Source organism: Crinia signifera, chromosome 4 (genome assembly GCF_055691185.1).
Source record: "Crinia signifera chromosome 4, ASM5569118v1, whole genome shotgun sequence".
NCBI lineage: Eukaryota > Metazoa > Chordata > Amphibia > Anura > Myobatrachidae > Crinia > Crinia signifera.
The window spans coordinates 314,903,526-314,930,660 of record NC_139220.1 but is presented as its reverse complement, the minus strand read 5'-3'; the positions used below and the strand labels follow the sequence as shown (position 1 = coordinate 314,930,660).

Below are 27,135 nucleotides of genomic sequence, written 5' to 3'. Positions count from 1 at the left end.
TGTGATGTCATTAAGCCCTGCCCCCATTACGGGAAATAGTCGAAATCACTGATCTCCATGGAGGGGGTGGGGCTAAAATGACATAAGTGTGTCATTTTAGCTCCGCCCCCTCCTCTGAGAACCGCGGATTGCGGCATTTAAATGCCGCGATTGTGCGACTCAGTGGGGGTCCCCCTGATTCCGGAAGGGCTGCCCACCCTTCCCCGGGGGGCCGGGAGGTGGATCCGATTTTCGGGAGACTCCCGGTAATTCCGGGAGGGTCGGTAACCCTGTACTACCTACTTACCTACTTTTTGGCACCCCCTCTCCGGTCAAGAGCTCCCCCACTGTGCAATTCCAATATTTCAGGCATTGCACAGTGAGGGGTAGGGCTACGATGATGTGATTCACGTTATTTGGTCCCCACAGACCAAACAATGTCAATCTACTGTAACAAACGCATGGAGCGGGGGGTTAAAGTAGCCCGGCAGCAATGAGGGGGGACATGCTCACCTTTCATTATGGGAGGGTATGCAATTATGATTTAAAGACACTCAGAAAACCACTGATATACAGTACTGTAATTATCGTATGTAGAATACAAGGCAAAAAAAGAGGAAATGAGAGTCATCAGGTCTGGTCAGGGGAAATCTGTTTATTACACAAGTTCCCTTTTTGTCACATAGAGACAAGTTTAGTATAAGCTGAAAAAGTCACCATTATGTCCTGTGTGCTGGGTCTGTGCCTGATGTTACTATGGGGTATGTACTGTATATACAGCCTGTGTCCTCTGTATACTGCTCCTTCTCATGCTGTCTCTATAGATTATACATTATACACCCTGTGTATTACACTCAGTATTACCTGTGTGCTGGGTCTGTGCCTGATGTTACTATGGGGTATGTACTGTATATACAGCCTGTGTCCTCTGTATACTGCTCCTTCTCATGCTGTCTCTATAGATTATACATTATACACCCTGTGTATTACACTCAGTATTACCTGTGTGCTGGGTCTGTACCTGATGTTACTATGGGGTATGTACTGTATATACAGCCTGTGTCCTCTGTATACTGCTCCTTCTCATGCTGTCTCTATAGATTATACATTATACACCCTGTGTATTATACTCAGTATTACCTGTGTGCTGGGTCTGTACCTGATGTTACTATGGGGTATGTACTGTATATACAGCCTGTGTCCTCTGTATACTGCTCCTTCTCATGCTGTCTCTATAGATTATACATTATACACCCTGTGTATTACACTCAGTATTACCTGTGTGCTGGGTCTGTACCTGATGTTACTATGGGGTATGTACTGTATATACAGCCTGTATCCTCTGTATACAGCTCCTTCTCATGCTGCCTCTATAGATTATACATTATACATCCTGTGTATTACACTCAGTATTACCTGTGTGCTGGGTCTGTACCTGATGTTACTATGGGGTATGTACTGTATATACAGCCTGTGTCCTCTGTATACTGCTCCTTCTCATGCTGTCTCTATAGATTATACATTATACACCCTGTGTATTACACTCAGTATCACCTGTGTGCTGGGTCTGTACCTGATGTTACTATGGGGTATGTACTGTATATACAGCCTGTGTCCTCTGTATACTGCCCCCTCTCATGCTGTCTCTATAGATTATACATTATACACCCTGTGTATTACACTCAGTATTACCTGTGTGCTGGGTCTGTACCTGATGTTACTATGGGGTATGTACTGTATATACAGCCTGTACCTTCTGTATACTGCTCCTTCTCATGCTGTCTCTATAGATTATACATTATACACCCTGTGTATTACACTCAGTATTACCTGTGTGCTGGGTCTGTACCTGATGTTACTATGGGGTATGTACTGTATATACCGCCTGTGTCCTCTGTATACTGCTCCCTCTCATGCTGTCTCTATAGATTATACATTATACATCCTGTGTATTACACTCAGTATTACCTGTGTGCTGGGTCTGTACCTGATGTTACTATGGGGTATGTACTGTATATACAGCCTGTGTCCTCTGTATACTGCTCCTTCTCATGCTGTCTCTATAGAATATACATTATACACCCTGTGTATTACACTCAGTATTACCTGTGTGCTGGGTCTGTGCCTGATGTTACTATGGGGTATGTACTGTATATACAGCCTGTGTCCTCTGTATACTGCTCCTTCTCATGCTGTCTCTATAGATTATACATTATACACCCTGTGTATTATACTCAGTATCACCTGTGTGCTGGGTCTGTACCTGATGTTACTATGGGGTATGTACTGTATATACAGCCTGTGTCCTCTGTATACTGCTCCCTCTCATGCTGTCTCTATAGATTATACATTATACATCCTGTGTATTACACTCAGTATTACCTGTGTGCTGGGTCTGTACCTGATGTTACTATGGGGTATGTACTGTATATACCGCCTGTATCCTCTGTATACAGCTCCTTCTCATGCTGTCTCTATAGATTATACATTATACACCCTGTGTATTATACTCAGTATTACCTGTGTGCTGGGTCTGTACCTGATGTTACTATGGGGTATGTACTGTATATACAGCCTGTACCTTCTGTATACTGCTCCTTCTCATGCTGTCTCTATAGATTAACTGCAAATGCATTTCTGTCATTTCTGTCACTCTTTTAAAAAAATGTAACTGTAATTCAGCCATCCGAACCTGCCTCCTCCAGGCGCCTGCCTCCTCCAGTGCATTGCACACATGAGGGGAAGTGCTCAGACTGTCTGCTCTTCTTGTCTCTCCTCTCTCTCCTCTTTCCTTCTCTGTACCTCTTCGCTCTCCTCTGTATTTGCTCCCTAAGTAGCCCATGACTTAATTAACCTTTACTTAACCATAATTGCAAAACCTCTAACTTAAAATAATTGAGACTGACTCAAATAAATCACGCGGACAAAATAAAGACTCAGACACCAGAATTACGTTTAAAAAGGTCAAAGGAATTATTTATTGAAGACCTTGTTAAGCTAAACTAGAATTTTAAATTTGGAATTTTTGGGATCATAAAGATCAAGTCCCTAACGTTAAACTAAAGATGGAGGATGGCAAAAAATTCTTAGTCGCTACCACACGCCAGCCCAGTCAACTTGAAACACGTGACTTAAACTTAAGGAGGGGTTCACCACCGCCTCCTAACTGGCACAACCTGCATCGTGAGGATCTCACCACCCCTTAACCTGGCAGAGCAAAAATGGGCGGTCCCGCAAGGGAACGCCCCTTGTCCACCCGCATGGCGAGGACCACTCGCCGTCCTACGAAAGGGGTGGTGTCCCACGATGACCGCTTATGCCCCCCTTTGACCGCTGGCTGGTAGCGACTTTCCGCCATTTTGGCTGAAAAGCCACCACAAAAAATTGTTTAAAAAGACCAAGCGTACCAGCACTCTGAGGGATAACCAACCCACCGTTGAGTGCTAAAATAGGGAGGGCGGGAGGGCTTCCAAAGGTAAGAAGGTGGAGGTCACATGGTCCCTAGAGCTTAAGTAGTGCTAAATTGTACCCTCCCCCTTAACTCCTGATAGGCTAACTACTTCTGCCAACCTTATCACTAGGCAGAAAAACTGACCAGAGTTTTTTCACTGCCTGAACTTTCACTGACCCTAAGTCAGGGCTCTTATCTTGCCTCATGCTTAAGCAGCCTTCAGCTCCCCTAAGTAGCCCATGACTTAATTAACCTTTACTTAACCATAATTGCAAAACCTCTAACTTAAAATAATTGAGACTGACTCAAATAAATCACGCGGACAAAATAAAGACTCAGACACCAGAATTACGTTTAAAAAGGTCAAAGGAATTATTTATTGAAGACCTTGTTAAGCTAAACTAGAATTTTAAATTTGGAATTTTTGGGATCATAAAGATCAAGTCCCTAACGTTAAACTAAAGATGGAGGATGGCAAAAAATTCTTAGTCGCTACCACACGCCAGCCCAGTCAACTTGAAACACGTGACTTAAACTTAAGGAGGGGTTCACCACCGCCTCCTAACTGGCACAACCTGCATCGTGAGGATCTCACCACCCCTTAACCTGGCAGAGCAAAAATGGGCGGTCCCGCAAGGGAACGCCCCTTGTCCACCCGCATGGCGAGGACCACTCGCCGTCCTACGAAAGGGGTGGTGTCCCACGATGACCGCTTATGCCCCCCTTTGACCGCTGGCTGGTAGCGACTTTCCGCCACAACAAGGTTGCCTCAAGGCAACCTCTACCGCCATCCCCAGGAAAGAACCCGAAAAAAACATTTACCCAAATACTCATGCCCAAACTCTAAAAATATCCTCCAAGAAGATGCAATTTCCCGCAGGGGAAAGATGCACCCCATCCTCACGATAAAACCTCACACTGTCCAAAACCAGTGAAGGATGTTTGACGACAATTCCCCCCATGGCTCTCACAAAACTCCTATGGCGGAGTTCACCTTCTTGCGAGCCTTTTCAATGGCGGAGATCCTAACTGCACCCCGCCAATGAAACCTGGGAATTATCTCCGACCACACCACCTTAACATTCGGCCAGTGTGCACTCAAAGCTACCAGATCCGACTTGATACTTAGAATCAAGTCAATCCCTTTGGTAATACCCAGATCATTACCACCGAGATGAATGACCAGCCACTCTGGCCTGCCCCAGTTCCTCTCATGCCTCATGAGCACTTTCAGGAACTCCACCCAACGCAGGCCCCGGACTCCTATCCACCTGACCTGCCTATCACCAAGATAATCATGTGACCTTCTCGCCATTGGATGCCTACCGGCCCAATAAATAAAAGAATGGCCGATGAGCCATATTTGTCCTGATGAATCCGTTGAAACTGAAAAAATAAGGAGATTCCCTAACATCCGTATCTTATTCTTAAAAACACAACTTGATACATAATCAACCCATGTGAAGAAGAAAACTTAAAAAACCTCCCGTGGACCAGTTTTGCCAATTGAATTAAGGCCCCCGTGGAGGAAAAAGTAAAAGCAACCTTCACACCATCGATTCCGGAACGCTGCCGTTCCAAAACCGACAGTAAACTTCGTTTTAGGGTTGGCGCAACAGGCGCATCTACAACTTATCTAAACGAACATAAGACTTGTATGCATTCGACTTCCACCGGCCTAGCGCCCGGATCTCACTTACCGACGATCCGGACGCCGCCGCCTGTGTAGCCGACCCAATCCGAAAGGAATGGGTCCCATACTCCTGGGGCCTTAGTCCCAGCACCTCTAAACACTGCTTTAAAACTGCAGCAAATTGAAATTTTGACAGTGAACTGCCATCTGCATGCAACAAAAACTGCCCCTGAATCCCCGCAGGGCGGATTCCTAAATAAGCTTGCGCCAAGCTGAGCGGGCAGATATCCTTAACGCTTTGCGCCTGCAATGTGACCCAGCGCCCCTTTCCCAGTTGATCTGTTTTGGACTTGACCAACCTGCATAACACGCTGCCACTAGCCATTTGGACGTTGCCCACCAACAAACCTGCCTCTTTGCCCGCTTTGTTCTTAGCCACTAATTCGCTTACTCTAAATGCCCCGAAAATGCAAACACAAAAGCGGTCCTGAACAGGAGCACCTCAAAAGGAGATTCCCCCACATCTGCTAATACCTTAACCATATCCTTCAGTAGTGCCAAATCAATGGGATGCCTTGCATCCTTTGGCGCCGGGTTGGCCCTGGCCCACCCTTTCATGGCCCTGGCCAACACAAAGGACCGAGTGGGGTCTTCCAGACCTCGCAGCCTAGAATGAAAGGCTATGCCCGCAAGGGCAATCGACATGGCCCCTTTAGCCCTACCCGCCTCGTAGTGCTCCCACACAAAAACACCCAACCTGTCTTCCATGGACTCACCTTCCCGACCATACCTACCCAGGAAGGCCTGCCAATCCCTCCATGCTGCATCATATGCCCTTTGTGTGGAAGGAGCCAGAGCGTTTCTGGCCAGCCCCACTAACCCGGTTCGATGATCTGCCAGACATAAGGCGGGCATGTCAAACCCACTGGAGACGCCCCGGGTACCAATTCCCGGAACCTCTCCCATTGGAAATGGGACAATGCATCCGCAATGTTATTATCTATGCCCGGCACATGGCTGGCAGAGAAATTAATATTAAAACGTAAACACTGCAATACTAGATGCCTGAGCAGCCGCAAGGTGAACGGGCATGAACTCCTCTGATTATTAATCGCGTGCACTACCCCCATGTTGTCGCACCTAAAAACCACCTGCCTATCAGCCAAATCGCGGGCCCACAACACCAGAGACACCACAATAGGAAACAATTCCAATAACAACAGGTTCCTGGTAAAGCCCCTATCCACCCAGGACTTTGGCCAGCCCGAAACACACCACTCCAACCTGAAAAAAGGCCCAAACCCACAACTGCCTGACGCATCCGTAAATAACTGCAACGCACTGTTGTAGCAAGGAGGTGCAGGCCACAACACTACCCTGTTGAAAGAAACCAAAAACGAGGACCAAACCTTTAAATCCTCCCTGATTTCCCTGGAAAGGTAAACCGAATGATGGAGCCGTGCAACACCAGCTGTTGCCCGTTCCAATTTCCGACAAAAAACACGCCCCATGGGTATGATCCTGCACGCAAAGTTGAAAGATCCCAATAAGGACTGTACCTGTTTTAACCGCACTTTCCGCTTAACAGCTTCTGAACCTTGTCCGCCGGGAGACGGCAGCATCCCGCCTGGGAATCAATTTCGATTCCCAGATAACTGAGGCAATGGGTTGGACCCTCTGTTTTCCCTTCCGCTGTGGGAACCCCTGACGCTCCAAAAACCCTCTCAGTAACCTCCAATAACTTCTCGCAAACTTTGCTCCCGCCCTGACCCACAAAAAGGAAGTCATCAAGGTAGTGAGCAATACCCTGATGTCCTGAAGCCGACTGAATGCACCAATGCAAAAAACAACTAAACCTCTCAAAACACGCACAAGAAACCGAACACCCCATAGGTAGACATCTATCCACAAAAAACTCGCTACCTAACTTGAAACCCAGGAACCGCAAGGAATCCGGGTGTATTGGTAACAACCTAAACGCGGTTTCAACATCTACCTTTGCTAACAACGCATTACGGCCACAGCCTCTCACTAACTGCAAGGCCTCCTCAAACAGCTGGTACCTAACCCTGCACAGTTCTTCCGGTATAGCATCATTAACTGACCCACCGTGGGGTGAGATAGGTGTTGGATCAACCTAAACTTACCCGGGGTACTCTTGGGTACAACACCTACCGGAGAAATGCATAAACCCTGTATTGGCGGTACCGCATATGGACCGCACATACGCCCTAGCGCTATTTCCGCGTCCACTTTCTGGCGGACCATGAGAGGAAAATCCCTGGCCGATTTTAAGTTCCTAACCGAAACAACAAGCACAGAACCCTCGATCGGCAACTGAAAACCCGAGCGAAAACCATTCAACAAGAAACTGGCAGCCTCCCGATCTGGGTAGCTCCTAAGCCACCTGCCTAACTCAGCCACCACTATAGGCGAGGGGGCCTTACTTGTGACTTCCAGCGGCATCACTGGCATCACCTGTCCTGGAAGATGGGGCTGCGGTGCAATCCTTTGCCGGGTGATTGGACCCGCACACTCTGCAGGAGTGTCGAAAACGACAATTCGCCCCCCTGTTGCATTTTCCCTCATTATACGCAAAACACTTGCCCTTGCCCGCTACCTTGGGGGATTGAGCTGGCGTCACCGCCACCTTTTTCCCCGAAGCTTCACCCAAAGGCCTGGTCTGCTGGGTAACCTCCAACCAGACCTCAACATCCTTAAACCCCATGGGCAACACCCCGTTACCGTCCTGCTTGCGACGAAACTTTTCATCATACTCCCGCCAGGAATACCCCTTTGTCTTCAAATACATCTCATGTACCAAAAACAGATATTTTATAAGATTGGGGTATTCCGCCACCCTCGTCTCAGCATAACAGGCTGCAAAAACTAAAAACCCCTTCAGCCACTGGTGAAAATTTCTAAAAGCATTTTCCCCTATTCCATCGGCCTTTTTCGCCTTCTCGAAAGCCTGCTTCATATCATCAGTCAGCGTAAAAATATCCACATATTTTCCCTTTCTAATCTTTTCCCTCATCCTCTTACGGATGCCCCTGGCGACCGCTGTGTTCGCACAGTGAACCATTTCGGTGAACAGGGGTGGCTCCGCAGGAGGAGGAGCAGCGCTTGCTCCCACAGGCTTGTCTTTTGTGGTAACCTTAGCAACCTGACGCGCAATCATCCTGGCTAACTTACGCGGGCGCCGAGGGGAATCCGACCCCACACTACTAGTGTCGCTATCTGTAGAATCACAAGATGAATGACCCTCACACTCACCTGTGCCCGATGTCCCTGGAACTTCGTCAGCCGCAACGGCCGACCCGGAAACTGCTGCAGACGTTTCAGGGGCTGTCCTCTGCTTAACCCTGACCTCCCGACTTCTTCTCCTGGATGCTGAAGCTGTGGCTGCACCCGCACTCGCCTGTGAAGACACAACAAGAGAGGGGGGGGGGGGGGACGAAAAAACACTATCCCCCCCGGCCCCGGCGGAAGCCTGAGCCACCGCCGTGGCAGGGGGAACCATCTCAACAACACCTGAAGGCGGAACCCTCTGTGGATTAACAAAACTTGGCGGGTTCCCGTATCCCCGTGGGGTCTGGGGGTACCCCACCGCACCTGCCCCGGGAGGAAACCCGTAGCCTTGACCCAGCTGAGGCTGCCAATACCCCGAAAACCTTGCCCCTTGCTCCCAAACATAGCCCGTTGAACTGCGTGAGCTGAACCCATGTGGGACCATGGCCCCCCACATATGCTGACCCGGGGTCCCCGACTGATAACCTCCTCCATGCTGAGAACCATAACCCGAAGAAAACACAGGTCTCCAGGGAGCTCCCTGGGACACCACACCTTGCCCGCCACCCCCCATGGGGGACTGAAAATAAGGGGAGCTATGGGGCGCCCACTGCCCTTGCCAACCCGACATAGGGGGGCCCTGCGGCACTGAGAGGGAATGAGCCCCATGCCAGGCTGCGGATGACATAATCCCCCCCACTGAGGAAAACCTCGGGTAACCACTCGATGCAGATCCCTGCATTTGTACTGAAGTGGCCACAGAGCTATTAGCATAAAAAACATTTCCTGCCACCCCTACCCCTGCAGGTGGCGCTGGTGCACCACTCCCTTGCCCCATCATAGTACTGTAACCCATCAACCTTGGGCCTGATTCAGCTCCAAACCCCTGACTAGCCCCAGAATTGGGGGGAGCCAAACCACTCCCCCCCATTCCCACCATGTATTGGGGTCTGAGGCTACTCACACCCCCTATTCCAGCACCCCCATTTGTGGAACCTCCAGACGCCATCACCCCCACAGAGATGCCACTGACACCTGGGACTGCCTGGCCGCCCCCCGCCCGCCTCCCCCCTTCCCCAACCCCAGCCTCATCAACGGCCACGCTCCCTGCATCACTGTTAATTTGCACACCAGTGTTGCTCCCCGCAAGGGAAGACAACACTACATTCCCTGCCCCCTGTACAGGCTGCGGCCTGTAAATCAGAAGCGCCGGGGACTCCGGAGCCTCCGCCGGCTGTGAGGAAGTCCCCGCCGCCCGTACTTCAGCGTCAGGCCTCGCGCTCATCAGAGCCGAGGCCTGCGCATCCTGCACGGCGCCTCTCTCAGTAGGCGCCGTCAACGTCACTCCCGCGACCCCCGCCATTACCTCAGGACGCGCGCTAGTCAGCGACGCGTCCTGTGCTGCACCCGCTGCCACGCTCCCCGCCTGGGGAGCCGACGTCCCCAGAACATCCGCCGCCACTAACTCCGGCCGGGAGCTCTCCAGACTCCCGGCCTGCTCTATGCCCGGCCCCGATACCGCGGACGGCGCTGAAACGGGAGAGGGGGAAGGGGGGGATGCCACAATCAGCACACCACCCACCGGGCTCGCACAGGGGGCAGGCAAAGCCTCTGCCATATCCCCTACGCCCACTACCCGCACCCTGGGCCGCCTGTTCCCCGCAAGGGGCCTGGCCGCATCTACCAAGCGGCGGGGAGGGGGGGCAGAGCGACGTGGCCTAGGCATTCTATACTGTAAAAGGATAAAGAAGATTACAACACTCACCAGATCTGCGCAGGACCCACAGGATACCAGCACTTCCAAAGGTAAGAAGGTGGAGGTCACATGGTCCCTAGAGCTTAAGTAGTGCTAAATTGTACCCTCCCCCTTAACTCCTGATAGGCTAACTACTTCTGCCAACCTTATCACTAGGCAGAAAAACTGACCAGAGTTTTTTCACTGCCTGAACTTTCACTGACCCTAAGTCAGGGCTCTTATCTTGCCTCATGCTTAAGCAGCCTTCAGCTCCCCTTGTTCCCCTCTCTCTCTCTTCACTCTACTCTCCTTTCTGCCTGCTCTCCTTTTCTCACTCTCTGCTCCCCTCTCCTTAACTTTTATCTCTCTCTCTCCGCTCTTCTCGTCTGCTCTCCCTTTCTTTGGCAGGTATTCAATGCTGTGGGCGAGCGGCGACAGCGAGCAGGACTTCCTGCTCGCTGTCACCACTCACCCTGTCAGTATTCAATGAACCCCCCCCCTCACATGCCAATTCCCCCTCGCTCCATATTTTGGGCAAGGGGGAATTGGCGTATGCGGCTCCAAAAGCAGCGAGACTCGCGGCTAAACACAGAGAGTTTTCTGCATTAGCCGCAGGTCTCGCTGATTTGGGGAATTCTCGCCATCTTGTGACGGCGAGGATTTCCCCAGAACATTGAATAGGGCGAGCGGCTGGTGCAGGGGTGGAACTACTGCCGGTGCAGCCGGTGCAGCCGGTGCAGTGCACCAGGGCCTGGCAGCTTGGGGGGCCTAATGCAATCCCCTGAATCCTCTACATTTTCTGTTATTTTTTTAATTTTATTTTATCATCTCCAGGCCAGGTTGGGTCTCCGGCAGTGGTGCGCAGCTGACAGAAGTGCACTGCTTGTGCTTGTAGAGTCTGTCAGCCGCACACCAACTGCGCTAATGCAGGTGCCAGACAGCGTGCAGAGCCAGGGACTGGTTGGACAGGACAGCCAAGGTAGGTCCTGTGGGGGAAGGGGACTGGAAACTGCAGCAGGAGCCGGTCCTTGGATGGTCTCCTGAGGCCGCGACAGGAGCCGCTCCTGGAGGGGGCTGGAGACTGCAGCGGGAGCGGATTCTTGGGAGGGGGGGGGGGGTGCTGCAGCCGTCTCTCCTTCTCTCCTCTCTCTTGCTTTCATCTCTCTCTATCTCTCTTTCTTTCTCTCTCTCTCCACTCTCCTTTCATTTATTTTATGTCTCTCCTCGCTCTCCTCTCTCTTTCTGCTCTCCTCTCCATCTCTCTACTCTCCCTTTCTCGCTCTCTCCTCCCTGCTTTTCCTATTACTCTGCACTCTCCTTTTCTCTCTCTCTCTTCATGGTGTCCTCTATCCCCTTTCTGCTTTCCTCTCTCTCTCTCCACTTTCCTTCACAGTCTCTCTCTACTCTCCTCTCTATCTCCACACTCTCCATTTCTCTTTCTCCACTCTGCTCTCCTTTCTCTCTCTCTCTCCACTCTCTTGCTCTCCTTCTCTCTCCTGCCGTGAAGCCACACCCTTTGTCTGAGAGCGCGCACACCCTTGCACCAACCCCCCCAACCCATTCCCTTTTATGGTCCCCCCCCTGTCATTTTCTTCTGGTTCCGTGCTTGTGCACATGTAACATCTGCCCCAACAGCAGCGCAGCATGGTTTTACCCACTTGCATGCTTTTTTGCCTTGCTAACAAACCTGAATCAGACCTTTAATCTCCTATTTTTTTAACGTGTATGTTTCCCTATAGTAATAAAGGTAACACAAGCTGTCTGGGTCTGCAGCTGTCGGGAGATGTGGGAAGGGCTATTGTGATTTATACCTAGTGATTATGGTCATGTGAATGGGGTTACAGGTGCATGACTATAGGTGAAAATACAGTGACATAATAATGAGAACAATATAGACAATTACATGTAATGTAGGGTACACACCAGGGTGACCTGCCCACGATCGTGAGCTGGTCGTCAGTGTCTCGTCCGACCCGCTCACGGTGACGCAGGGGGGCACGACCCGCACACGATGTGCACCGTGAGCGGGTCCGATCCGATGGCGACCCGCACCTGGCTGTATGGTCGTCATTGACCGCGCATCGGATCGGTACCGCGGGACCGCGCATCGGATCGGTATCGGTCCACACCAGGACAGAAAAGGGCCCAATCACCACACAATCTACATCCAATTGGTTGGAATTCGATCTAGATTGAGGGGATCGGGCCCTAGTCTTCCTGGTGTGTACCCAGCATAACACAGACGTCTGTAGCTATAGTACTTTCCCAATGGTTGACGTTGTCCTTGTGCTATTGTATTACAGGTCAGGCACATGAATCGGCAGGACAGTTCTGCATGGACCAGCCCCCAGCATCGGAGGCATTAGTTGGGGACTCCATCACCCTCCCCTGCAGCTTTGCCTACCCACTGAGGGAAGACACCATCTTATCGGTAGATTTTGCAGTGAAAGCAGCGGCTGCATATTTTTGTGGATCTGCAGATAGTGAAATTTACAACAGCTCCAAGGAGTCCAATGAAGGAAATATATCTGTAATGCTGGCTAGAGAACACAGGAATGCATCAGTTACTGTAAGGGTCTTACAGAGTGATGACAGCAAAAACTATTGCTGCCGGGTGCAACTCGGACTTCAGGATGGCAAGACTGAAGTATGGCAGAACCCAGGTGGCACCAATATCAGAGTGAGAGGTAAGGCAAGATGCGTCGATGCAAGCTAAAGGCTGGCGTGGAAAAATGTTGCAACCTTTTGTTGTGTCAGTTTCTGCACCTGTTGACATGGTGTGTCGCTTCACTCGGTACACTTTACCGTTCCCAATCAGAGACCACAGGGATATTTAAACAGAGGCGGATTGGCCCACCGGGAAACCGGGACATTTCCCGGTGGGCCGGACCAGATTTCCCTCTGGCCTCCTACCGTGGTTCCAGGGCTGCCGCTGGCGTCACCCTGTATAGTCAGGCAGCCTGGTCACAAACGGCAGCATAGCCCCAAACAAATATGGCCGCCGCATATATTATATGCACATATGCGGCGGCCATATTTGTTTTGGGCTATGCCGCACTTTGTGACCAGCTGTTGGATGACGATGGAAGCGCGGCGGTGCCTGGTGAGTAGTAGCAGCGCCCCCCCCCCCCCGGGGTAGCGGACCCCCCTTCCCCTGGCCATAGCGTTAGCAGCGCCCCCCATCCCCCCCCCCCGGGCTGTAGTGCCAGCAGCTCCCACCCCCCGTCCCAGGCTGTAGTGTCAGCACCTCCCCCCCGTTCCCGGGCCAGATTTTGATCCCAATCCGCCCCTGTATTTAAAGTATGGAAAAAGTCCAAAAAATTTATAAAAAGGCAACCTTTTGCATGTCAATATTTTGCCAATATTTTGCCAATGTTGACCCTTTGCATGTCAGGCTTTTGTTGTCGATCTATTGATTGTCGACTTAGCTGACACAGGGCAGCCCCGTCTTCTACTGTATTCTTTTACTGTCTGATAACGATATTCTTAAAAGATAATTCTGTTGTTTTGAAAAGGACCCAATCACAGGGGTTTGCTCTTTTTCATTACGGTTTTATGTGTCGTGATTGGAGACATATCTGCTGGTATGTAGCCCTCACAGCACTGACCATCCCATTAGGTAGGTAGCCCTCACAGCACTGACCATCCCATTAGGTAGGTAGTCCTCAAAGCAATGACCATTGGATCCCATTAGGTAGGTAGCACTCACAGCACTGACCATCCCATTAGGTATGTAGCCCTCACAGCACTGACCATCCTATTAGGTATGTAGCCCTCACAGCACTGACCATCCCATTAGGTAGGTAGCCCTCACAGCACTGACCATCCCATTAGGTATGTAGCCCCCACAGCAATGACCATCCCACAGTTTTAAACAGAGATGAATGCAGACTTGTGGGCGTGGCATGTTTGCATTGTGGGCGTGTACCTAATGTTCTGTGAGAGTCATGCATATGGATAAGAGAAACCTATTTCTGATGGATCTCTTGCACCTAGCATGGGGTATTGAGGCTTTTACCTCGGCCTGTGAAAAACCAAGGTATGGCATCCGACATGCAGACTTGCAGAGTATATATGTGGCCAAAGACCAGAACATTCATGAGAAGTGGGCAACAGGCTCGGGTGAGAAGCTCATAGACTGCTGTGTGGAACCCGTTATTTCCTGTGGGGAGCCACCAGTCCTGACCAGTGTGTATGGGATCCTAGCAGTCAGGGTGCATTAATCAGGATAGCATCAGCGGCATCCTGACAGTTAGAATCCCAACACATGTAGGTAAGTAGAGCAATCCTGATGCTTACCCGCCCCCTAACCCTCCCAACATGCACCCTAACCATCCCCTACAGCCTACACCTAACCCCCGCACAGCCTAAACCCAACTCTCCCCAGATTAGTCTAAACCTAACGTTTCCTCTAGAAGTCTAAGCCGATCCCTCCCACTCACATGAACGCTTGTGTTTGTGACAATCTGGTATGGTGCTGTGATTCTATGTGGTGCACAGGGTTCAGCAACTGTCACATTTTCCAGAGCACATTGGTGATGCCTTTTGAAATCGCACTCAGATGTTTTTCTACATAACTCTGAAATGAAGCAACCAATTACCAGGCCAATCTGCACATCTATGGGCTCAGACAATGGCATTATATAAATATGTCACTCACAACTCACAAGTCATCCGCCTGCTATTAATATATATCACCGTGTCTCCATTTGCCCTTCTCCACTACATTACCCGTCTTTGTGCTTTGTGTCTCAGGTGAAGATGAGGGGGTCCTGGAGCAGCCATGGTTTATCCCAGCGCTGGAAGGAGACACTGTGACTCTTCGCTCTCGATTAAAAACTAAGACCAGTCAGAGAAATGTTAATGTGACGGCCTGTCGTGTGCACTGGGATAAACAGCAGAATACATGTGGCAGTAACAGCTATGATATTAACTGCACCACGAGCACCAACATTCTATTCTCAATCAGCCACGTTGACTCCTCCCACCAAGGCTGGTACTGCCTTTCTGTAAATTTCTCTACTGGTGATCGGCCACGTTCTGCACAGAGACACATCGGAACCCAACTTCTCATTCTGCGTAAGTATGTTATAAATACAGTAGGAGGAGCTATAAACTCCTCCTCTCCACTGGATAGCTTCCCCTGCATTATTTTCCTTAAACCACACCTACATTTGGCTAGCCACCCCCTCTTTGCCTTCCATAAGCCACACCCACATTTGGCTAGCCATCCCCTTGTTACCTCCCATAGACATTGATTCAATCTGACTATCCGCCTCCTCATTTCCTTGCATAAGCCACACCCACATTTAGCTAGCCACCCCCATGTTACCTCCCATAGACCATGATCCTATTTGACTATCCGCCTCCGTATTTCCTCACATAAACCACACCCACATTTGGCTAGTCAGCCCCTTATTACCTCCCATAGACCACAAACCAATTTTGTTAGTCACCCCCTCACTGTCTTCCATAAACCACACCCACATTTGCCTAGCCAACCCCACATTACCTAACATAAAGCCACACCCACATTTGTCTAGCCAACCCCACATTACCTAACATAAAGCACACCAACATTTGTCTAGCCAACCCCACAATACCTAACATAAAGCACACCCACATTTGTCTAGCCAACCCCACATTACCTAACATAAACCACACCCACATTTGTCTAGCCAACCCCACATTACCTAACATAAAGCACACCCACATTTGCCTAGCCAACCCCACAATATCTAACATAAAGCACACCCACATTTGTCTAGCCAACCCCGCATTACCTAACATAAAGCACACCCACATTTGTCTAGCCAACCCCACATTACCTAACATAAAGCACACCCACATTTGTCTAGCCAACCCCACATTACCTAACATAAAGCACACCCACATTTGTCTAGCCAACCCCACAATACCTAACATAAAGCACACCCACATTTGTCTAGCCAACCCCACAATACCTAACATAAAGCACACCCAAATTTGTCTAGCCAACCCCACAATACCTAACATAAAGCACACCCACATTTGTCTAGCCAACCCCACATTACCTAACAAAAAGCACACCTACATTTGTCTAGCCAACCACACAATACCTAACATAAAGCACACCCACATTTGTCTAGCCAACCCCACAATACCTAACATAAAGCACACCCACATTTGCCTAGCCAACCCCACATTACCTAACATAAAGCACACTCACATTTGTCTAGCCAACCCGCATTACCTAACATAAAGCACACCCACATTTGTCTAGCCAACCCGCATTACCTTACATAAAGCACACCCACATTTGTCTAGCCAACCCCACAATACCTAACATAAAGCACACCCACATTTGCCTAGCCAACCCCACATTACATAACATAAAGCACACCCACATTTGTCTAACCAACCCCACAATACCTAACATAAAGCACACCCACATTTGCCTAGCCAACCCCACATTACCTAACATAAAGCACACCCACATTTGCCTAGCCAACCCCACATTACCTAACATAAAGCACACCCACATTTGTCTAGCCAACCCCACAATACCTAACATAAAGCACACCCACATTTGCCTAGCCAACCCCACATTACCTAACATGTGTATGTTTCACTTTGAAGAACATGGAAACACGTTAAATATCAGTCAGCCACCAGAAGTTATATATAACTATCCAGCCGTAATCAACTGCAGCTTCTCCGTACAAGACAACAGAGACCTCCTACATTCTGAGGTCTACTGGATGACGGGAGAACCAAGGCAGCACTTTGTGTATCATCCAGACCCAGACTACATACACCCAGATTATAAGGGAAAGACCCGGCTGGTAGGAGACTCCAATCTACGGCTAGATGTGCCCAATGTTCCAGATAACACCACGCTCTACTGTAGAGTAGTCATAAGACAATGTTTGTCTGGAGGAAACAATCCGATTGACACAATCCTGGAGGAAGGTCCTGGAACACGTCTCAGAGTCTATGGTACTGTAATTGTTCCAAAAATGAAAGTTTTGGTACAGTAGATTCTGCAAAGATCTAAATAAGTAATATCGCTAATATTCTATAACTGTATATGTATGAATTCCTGGGAATGCACTTGTGATGTAATAATGTCATTCTGATGTCATATTTGTAAAAAGGACACTGGGCGTGAGGTCATCATGAGAACATCAACACATGGGCAGAATGGTCAACACACTTAGCATGTCGGCGGTGGCCATGCCGACACTCGTCATGTCAATATGAATGAGTGTTGACCCAATGTCTTTAGTGGCCCTATGGCTAATTAAATGGCCCAGGAGGCTGCGAAGGCTCCAGCGTCTTCTTCTCGTCTTCTTCTCTGTCCATTTCCCCCTGTCCATAGTTCATACTCCTAACTCTATTTTTTCATCTAGTACCTAACTCTAACCCTGCACCCAGCCTAGAGGCGGAACTACCATTGGTGCAGCATGTGCATTGCACCCGGGCACCTGGTGACTAAGGGGCCCACTGCTGAGTGGCATATTGTGAGCTTGGGTTGGAGTGGAGGGGGGGGGGGGGGCAAAATTATATTTGTGCACAAGGGCCAACTATTCACAAATTCCATTACTGCCTCAGACTAAGCCTAACCTTCCCCTGGAGAACAGCTCTAACCTCCCTGGTGTTCTAAGATTGTCAACATGTTGACATTAAGGACATGTGAAGAGGGGGCCTGATCACATGGCCGACTATGTTGACATTTTTCTGTCAATTGTTCACCATCTGACCGTACATTTATTTTCAGGAATAAGGCTTGCATTTTAATGAATAAACTAAAACCCCTCTCTCCTGCCACTGGTTATATATATGTTATGTGTGGAAATTGGTTAGAAACATCTCAAACCATATATTTAAAAAAAATTACAAAATTATGTGAATTGTTGGCTTAACAGTGATTTACAATGAATTTGTGTATTCACTATGTTGGGACGGAATCTGGTTAAATGGTTGCCAGTTACTCTTCCCAATTCAACCATTTAACCAGATCCCGTCCCAACATATTGAATACACAAATTCATTGTAAATCACTGTTAAGCCAACAATTCACATAATTTTGGATTTCTTTTGTAATATAGGTTGTGTGGAAAGACGTTAGGGTTAGTGCTAGGGTTGGGCCCTAGGGGGGAGAGAGGTTTTGCTAGGGGAGGTTAAGGTTACTCTGCATAGGGTCAGGCTGTGGGAGGGGAGGGTTAGGATTAGGGTGGAATTCTTCATGGAATACCACCCTGCCAAACATCTCTGTAGGAAGTGCTGGTCACATGACTGCTGGCACATGGTGGTGAAGCTGCTGCATTGACCACTGGGCTACCATCAAATGATGTTGCTCTTGCAGGTCTCGATTTTTGAGCATTCCTCTATGTTCTGGGAGTCTAAGTGCCCCTTTGCCTCACAATTCTTTCCTGGGCACTGATGGTTGTGCATGCTATGTATAGGGGATAGTGGTGGCATGCCTTTAAAGTTAGGCTGCTGGGGTGGTCAAGATTTTTTGTTATCCTTGTTGTCCACCTTGGGGGTAATTTGAGGGAAAAAAATCTCTGGACCTAATAGAAGGCATTCTTGGGTATATGGACTGGTTGAGGTGGCTGTGGACTTGGGTGCACAGGGGGTGGTTTGAGATAACATGGGCAGCATTTAACATTAACAGACTTTCGGCTGAAAGATGTCCCCAAAGAACAGGGAAAGTGTTGAAACCCTGTTGTAGGGCTGTGACTAGACCGGGCCTCCTGAGAATTAGAGAAAATGTTTACCACACCACACCAAAAAGTATCAGCAACAAGACCATACCCTCCAACATATGAAGCAAAAACTGGTACAAATTCGGAAAGAGGGCATGAAAATGGGGGTAAAGGGGCTGTGGCCATGCCCCCTTTCCTATAATTACAACGGGCAATTGGAGACCCAAAAACGGTACAATCCTTAAAAAAAAAAAAAAGTACTGTACCTGCCAATCATGGTACGCACTACATGATGATAGATTTGAGTGAGTTCTTTTGTTTCTGTGCAGGGTAAATACTGGCTGCTTTATTCTTACACTGCAATTTAGATTTCATTGTGAACACACCCCACCCATATCTAATGCTCTCTGCACATGTTACATCTGCCCCAGTGCAGCACAGCATGATTTTGTCCATCTGCAAAAATTGCAGCCTCGCTAGCAGGTCTGAATCAGGCCGAAAATACATTTATGCCCCCTCTGTTGCCTCTCATTAATCCAATATTGTATGTCTGTCAGCACTCGGTAGAGGTAAGTGCACATAACAGAAAGGAGACAATGACAACAAATTGACTGACAACGTATGACAACAGCAGGTATGGATCAAAGGATGGACAGGATCTAGTAGTGACAAAACGTGAACATTAGCAAAATGTCAACATATGAAAATGTCGACATGAGCTATTTAAGAAAAAAAAATGGTGTCAACGATGACACTGAACATGTGGACCCTGCTGCTTACTGCTGCACTTGGCACACTTTACCGTTCACAATTGGAGTCCACGTTGACCTATTGCCAGTGTTGACTGAGTGTATGTCAACCTTTTGATCGAACTGTCATCCGGATGCTGACATCAGCTGACCTCTGATGCATGAATCAAGTCTGTATAAATGTCTCTGATATCTCTATTGTCTGTTTTCTGTCTTAGATGATAAGTCGGATAACCCATATTTACAGCCGTTTAACTCAACGGCAATAATCGCCGTGTGTGTCGGCTGCATCCTTCTCATCTTCATTGTCGGTTTGGTCATCGGCCTGAAATGTAGAAGAGGTGAGAAGAAAATCCTATATAAGCTAACACTGCCCCTCACCTCTATGGGGGAATTCATGCGTTGTGTAGGTGTCCACTCTCATTACGTACGTACATGTGATGTATTTCCAAGCCAAGAGGCAGTAGCAACATATTCCCTCTAGGTGGCAGCATAACATGGCATGTTAGTAGATGTGCAGCTGACAATGCAGGCACCCACCCCCCTGTCGCAGTCACCGCCGCTGCTCCTGGTCCCTGCAGAGAGTTCCTGGCACCTGTACAATGATGACAGGCGCTGGGACTGGCACATGCGTAGTACAAACATATGTACTGCGCATGCGGCCAGCTTCTATGGGCTGCTTCGGCAGCAGCCCATAGAAGGGAATCGTGGTCTTGGCGCCTGCATAATACAGATGACAGGCCCCGGGACCAGCGCGTTCGCAGTACCGTTATAGTTACTGCGCATGCACAATCAGGGATTTTGCACGACAGCCCGCAGAAAGGTGTTCCCGGAGGGAGGGAACACTTCCCAATGGGACTGCCTTAGTGACTGGCAGGTCGGACTTCCAGTAGGAAGTCACTACCAGTCACAGTGATGCCAGTGCAATTTCACAGACTACAGGGGCGGATTTTACCTGTGGGGGCTGCAGCCCTGCAGCCCATAGGTAAAAACCGCCACTGGTTATCATACAGTATGCTATACAATATTGCATAGCGTGGCTGCACCAGTTTGTATGAAGCAGTGAAGAGTCATTGTGTCACCTAGAGCTAGTAAAAGTCCCCATCAATGATTCCCGGTATCCAACAAAGGGTTAAAATCAAAGAAATCAGAGATTTAGTAACATAGGGCATAATTGATTGCAGGGCTATTCGTTCTCAAAATGGACAAAATCTTGCTGGACTGCAGGTGGGGCAGATGTAACATGTGCAAAGAGAGTTAGATTTGGGTGGGGTGTGTTTAAACGGAAATCTAAATTGCAGTGCAGCATAGTTTTTTCCATTTTGAGAACAAATTTGCCAGTCAGGTCTGAATCAGGCCCATAGACTGCATGGGGATAGCTACTTAAATCTAATCATTTCTATTAGGTACCACTCTTTTTAGAGGTAATTGAAAAATAAACTCCAATTGTTGATTAATAATAATATTTATGATATTAATAACTATTTTATTAACTCAAACTTTAATCATTGTAAACTTATCCTTATTTTTCAAAATGCAGATCACGGGCAGACCAGCACACCTGGGTATGTATCTCACATGTGCTCTCTCCCTGACAGTCCCTGTATTCCCAGCTCAAAGCCGACGCACCTCTGCTCTCTCCTTGAAACTCGCTGTATTCCCAGCTCACATCTGCCTCACCTCTGCTCTCTCCCTGACAGCTCCTTTATTCCCAGCTCAAAGCTGCCTCACCTCTGCTCTCTCCTTGAAACTCGCTGTATTCCCAGCTCACATCTGCCTCACCTCTCCTCTCTCCCTGACAGTCCCTGTATCTCCAGCTCACACCCACCTCACCTCTGCTCTCTCCCTGACAGCTCCTGTATTCCCATCTCAAAGCCGACTCACCTCTGCTCTCTCCCTGACACTCCCTGTATTCCGAGCTCACATCTGCCTCATCTCTGCTCTCTCCCAGACCGCTCCTGTATTCCCAGCTCAAAGCCGACTCACCTCTGCTCTCTCCCTGAAACTCCCTGTATTCCCAGCTCACATCTGCCTCACCTCTGCTCTCTCTCTGACAGCTCCTGTATTCCCAGCTCAACGCTTCCTCACCTCTGCTCTCTCCCTGAAACTCCCTGTATTCCCAGCTCACATCTGCCTCTCATCTGCTCTCTCCCTGACAGTCCCTGTATCTCCAGCTCACACCCACCTCACATTGCTCTCTCCCTGACAGCTCCTGTATTCCCATCTCAAAGCCGACTCACCTCTGCTCTCTCCATGAAACTCCCTGTATTCCCAGCTCACATCTGCCTCACCTCTGCTCTCTCCCTGACAGCTCCTTTATTCCCAGCTCAAAGCTGCCTCACCTCTGCTCTCTCCTTGAAACTCGCTGTATTCCCAGCTCACATCTGCCTCACCTCTCCTCTCTCCCTGACAGTCCCTGTATCTCCAGCTCACACCCACCTCACCTCTGCTCTCTCCCTGACAGCTCCTGTATTCCCATCTCAAAGCCGACTCACCTCTGCTCTCTCCCTGACACTCCCTGTATTCCGAGCTCACATCTGCCTCATCTCTGCTCTCTCCCAGACCGCTCCTGTATTCCCAGCTCAAAGCTGACTCACCTCTGCTCTCTCCCTGAAACACCTCTGCTCTCTCCCTGACAGCTCCTGTATTCCCATCTCAAAGCCGACTCACCTCTGCTCTCTCCCTGACACTCCCTGTATTCCGAGCTCACATCTGCCTCATCTCTGCTCTCTCCCTGACAGCTCCTGTATTCCCAGCTCAAAGCTGACTCACCTCTGCTCTCTCCCTGAAACTCCCTGTATTCCCAGCTCACATCTGCCTCACCTCTGCTCTCTCTCTGACAGCTCCTGTATTCCCAGCTCAACGCTTCCTCACCTCTGCTCTCTCCCTGAAACTCCCTGTATTCCCAGCTCACATCTTCCTCTCATCTGCTCTCTCCCTGACAGTCCCTGTATCTCCAGCTCACACCCACCTAACCTTTGCTCTCTCCCTGACAGCTCCTGTATTCCCAGCTCAAAGCCGACTCACCTCTGCTCTCTCCCTGACTATCCCTGTATTCCCAGCTCATAGATGCCTCACCTCTGCTCTCTCCCTGACACTCCCTGTATTCCCAGCTCACATCTGCCTCTCATCTGCTCTCTCCCTGACAGTCCCTGTATCTCCAGCTCACACCCACCTCACCTTTGCTTTCTCCCTGACAGCTCCTGTATTCCCAGCTCAAAGCCGACTCACCTCTGCTCTCTCCCTGACACTCCCTGTATTCCCAGCTCATAGATGCCTCACCTCTGCTCTCTCCCTGACACTCCCTGTATTCCCAGCTCACAGTTGCCTCACCTCTTCTCTCTCCCTGACACTCCCTATATTCCCAGCTCACAGATGCCTCACCTTTGCTCTCTCCCTGACACTACCTGTATTCCCAGCTCACAGTTGCCTCACCTCTGCTCACTCCCTGACACTCCCTATATTCACAGCTCATAGACGCCTCACCTCTGCTCTCTCCCTGCCACTCTCTGTATTCCCATCTCACAGCTGCCTCTCCTCTCCTCTCTCCCTGACACTCCCTGTATTCCCAGCTGCCTCACCTCTCCTCTTTCCCTGACACTCCCTATATTCCAAGCTGCCTTACCTCTGCTCTCTCCCTGACACTCCCTGTATTCCAAGCTGCCTTACCTCTGCTCTCTCCCTGACACTCCCTGTATTCCAAGCTGCCTTACCTCTGCTCTCTCCCTGACACTCCCTGCATCCCCAGATCACAGCTGTCTCATGTATGCTCTCTGGCAAAATCAATTCTTATTGAATCCCCCCCCTTGGAGAGAGATAAAGTAGAGAATTTAAGCAACACATCAGATTGTAGGGCCTGATTCAGGCCTTTTCTCAGCATGCACGCGCCAGTACCAAAACTGTGGTCCTAGGAGATTGCAGTTTCAGTGCTGGATGGTGGTGTCAGCTGCGTAGTGACAGATTTTCTGCGTGACTTGGTGGGGACGGGGTGCAGCATTTTGTGGGAGCAATCCGCACAACACAGGCCTGTCTGCTCCGCTTGTGGGGAGGGCCATGGTGGCTGCTGCAATCAGCGGGTACCGTGCAAGTGTTTTGCTGTGTAGCGAAGCACTTGCACTTTAATGATGTCCCCACAAATTTTTACAGGCACATCGTGGGGCACCTCTCGGAATCAGGCCCTTTCATTTCAAACACGGCACTAGAGATGGAGCCGCTGTCATTAGAATCTCTCCCCATCCGCCACTGTGCGCCAGACTTCTCCCAGAAGTGCTGCAGTCCTGTCCCCGCTCCTTGCCCATCTCCCCACCGTCTCCCAGTGACCCGCTCCCTGTCTGTCTCCCTGACGGAGAGACGGGCAGAGAAGCACCCTGTTCCCGCTCCCTGCCACCCCGCTGAGTGTGATGCGTTAGCAAGTGAGATGGTTGCGTGTCCCCGCCATCTGCCATCCACCAGAAACATCGGAAACATCGACAATGGCGAGCTGGCTGCATGGCTAAGAGGGCTACATCTGTATGTAGATAAATAACTGAATCTGATTGGTTGCTTTGTGCAACTACTCAACTTTATCTCTCTCCAAGGTCTGATGCATCTTCCCCCTAAGTCTAGAGTGCAAAGATGGATGAGGCGAAGGCCAGAGAGCAGGAGGCCGCAGTGGGCAAGGAAGCAGGAGAATGGACAATGCAATTTAGTAACGCCCTCTGATGAAAAAAGGGGCCTATTCTGTAAGCAGTTATTTAATGAACTTTGTGTATTTCAGGGAGACCTTAGAAACATCGGAACACAATACTGGGGGTAAGGAACTCATTTATGATGTCTGTGCAGGGGCAAACACTGGATTTATAGAGTAGGAGTTTCCAAATACAATCCACAGTCTCCCACTCTACCAAACATTGGAGCAAGTGCAGGAATCAGGGGGAGCAGTCAGGGCCTAGTAACGACCGGGGATACTTAATGTACACATTGGTCTTTTCATACACTGTTTAAATAATTAACAGGAGACAGTGCTGTACTTTCTAAGCTCACATTCTCCCACTTAATGGTGAGGCTCCTGTCTATTCTTCCTGGTCGCTGCTCTCTGGTCCAGTGCAATGACTGAGCACACAGACAGAAAACTTGGTATAAGAAGCTGCTACCACTGTCCCTTACACTGCATGATGCGGTGGCAGATCTAGTAATCAAACTCTATTGCTACTGTCCTCATTTGAGCTTCTGGCCAAGATTGGTTTCTGGGAGCTGGAACCCCCTCACCCCCCACCTGAGTTTGCCTATGATGCGATGCAGCAATGCCCTAGTTATACAGCAGGAGGCATCTGATTTACGTAGATGCCTCCTGCTTGCATTACTGATCTAAGCTGCATCCTAGGGCTTAGCAACACTTCCCCAAAATGGCAATCTCCGCCCCCAAATGGCAAGAAACTGTCAATCATTGACGGCCCGCATCTGATGTCTCTTTGAGTGTGACTTACTGTATATATTCCTGGGGCAGGATAATAATTCTTTATCCAAAATCCCAATGCATTTCTATTACTGTTTCTGCAGTTAAGGGCATCTGAATTATAACATTTTTCAGTTCTACATAATCCATTAAGTGATTATTACTTCTAATGAGAAAAGACTTTGGGGTAAATTTACTAAGAGGATGTTGCTAAGGACAACCAATAAGAATCGAATTATTTATTTAGCATCTTCTAGAAGATAATAAATAGTATCTGATTGGTTGCCTATAGCAACAGCCCATCTGAAATATAACTCTCATTTTAGTAAATAAACATAAGTCTTTAATTGTAGCAGGCAACAGCATTCTGGCATGTTTGCAGGGTTACAGTACAGCAACATACAGGTGTCGCAGCATGTTACAAACTCCTCCTGTCCCAGTGGTCCCTACCGTAGTCCACACCCCCAGGGTATCACCGCCAAGGTCATTCCACCATCAGGAACATTGGGGCAGATGTATTAAGCCTGGTGAGGAGATAAACTGGAGATAAAGTGGAAGGAGATAATGCACCAACCAATCAACTCCCAACTGTCATATTTCAAACACAAGTTCTATATGGGGTTTCCGGGAAGGTTGCGCCGTGGACTAAAGGTGGTCACCTAGCTGCAAAAGTGTAGGTACACTGCCAGTACCTGTGATAGTGCTAGAAAAGGGGGGGGGGGGGTTACACCTTGCGGTGTCACTTTTGCGCTCCGGGGACCCTTGTGAATATGCGAAAATGAACTCTTTATGACTATTTAAATGAGGTCAACATGCATGAGTGAAGCGTAGTTTTTTCAAAATAAATAACATTTATTTAATATCTGCATAATACATGTGGTATAAAAAACAATAACAATAATATAAAAATGATAAAATATCCAGGTAGAAAACTGATGTATACACACTCTTTTAAATAGGTTATGGCATACTATCTAAGCCTAATACCGGTACACACAAACGTGGGGTAAGTGGGGTTAGGGATAACACACAGGGGGTATGCCCTTTGGTGTGATCACACTTATATTCTGTCTGGATGAAAGTCAGTTTCTGTAGCCTTCAACAAGGATGCCGCTGTGGGCTGATATTACCTCTTCCAGAAGTGGGAGATGAACGTGGAAACGTCTGCCGGCAGACTCCCGTCGACTGACCTCTATTAAAGGTGAGGTGTGATCGGCGGTTCCAGGTGCTTGCGTGCCTTCGACTAGTTTCGCCAGGTAACTGGCTTCCTCAGGATGGTCGCAGTACTGGATGAAGCTTCCTGTTCCTCCTTTTATGGTAGAGGTGTGGGTGTGTTTCAGGTGACGTTGGTATAGCCTCTAAGGAATCCTGCACCTATTAGTGCTGTTGATCACTTTGGGGTGGGCGGGACCGCTGTGTAGATTTGCTGATGCGGCGGGGGTTGCCGTGGGCGGGTGACGTCACTGGTGCCCTTCTGTCAGGTCAACTTCCGCCCTTTTCAGGGCCGTGTTAGCGCTGCTCAATCGTTGCCATGGGGACGCGGTCCGTGTACGCGGTCTGTGTATGCCGCTGCCGCTCATCTCCTGAGAGCGTCTGTCAATTTCACTTCCGCCCTTCTTAGGGCCGTGCTAGCGCCGTTCGTTATTCTGCCGTTGTCATGGTGACGCGGTTTGTGTATGCCGCTGTCATCTCATGGAGGCGTCTCTGCTGTTTCTACACAAGTCGGCATTAGTTGTTGAGCCGTTGTCTAGGTGACGAGGGTTAGTTTAGGGAAGCTGTCACGACGCTGGAGTCCGATGCTTTTTTGATTATTTACTTATGTCCCTGTATTACGGTGTAGCTACATAAAGCAGGTAGGCGATTTCATGTGATATTATGGACACATTAGGGAAAGTGGGAATAAGGAAAGCATGGGACAGGGTTGCAACATTTAGTAATGTTAAATGGGTGTATGTATAAATCATATATCGTATGGGGCTTCATGAGCCATACTACCAAAATAACTGAGAAGACTGGAATGACTGCAAAAGTAAACTAATATAATAAATGCTAAGATAATGCGCTAGATGGAATCCTTTGATAAATGGTGAAAATGGGGGCTATTTTAAATCTTCACGGTGAAGTGCATGCAAGGGGGCGGGGGGACCCTAAGAGATGGTGGAGATGTAAATGT

The 27,135-nt window shown here is 49.0% G+C and overlaps 1 protein-coding gene across 3 annotated transcripts in view; it reads left to right on the top strand.

Annotated features, from left to right (window-relative positions):
* The first annotated feature begins 683 nt into the window (after positions 1-683).
* The window catches only part of LOC146072850 (uncharacterized), a 32,730-nt gene continuing 6,278 nt past the window's right edge, over positions 684-27,135 (top strand). The window contains exons 1-7 of one of the 3 annotated variants that reach the window (XM_083180035.1): positions 684-740; positions 12,393-12,776; positions 14,845-15,168; positions 16,708-17,067; positions 19,747-19,869; positions 21,069-21,093; positions 24,285-24,319. In XM_083180035.1, coding sequence (XP_083036161.1) covers positions 701-740; positions 12,393-12,776; positions 14,845-15,168; positions 16,708-17,067; positions 19,747-19,869; positions 21,069-21,093; positions 24,285-24,319 — 1,291 coding nt within the window. In that variant the 5' untranslated portion in view covers positions 684-700. Of the gene's footprint in view, positions 741-2,092; positions 2,121-12,392; positions 12,777-14,844; positions 15,169-16,707; positions 17,068-19,746; positions 19,870-21,068; positions 21,094-24,284; positions 24,320-27,135 lie in introns of those variants that run through there. The other 2 variants (XM_083180036.1, XM_083180038.1) reach the window with 2 other exon arrangements.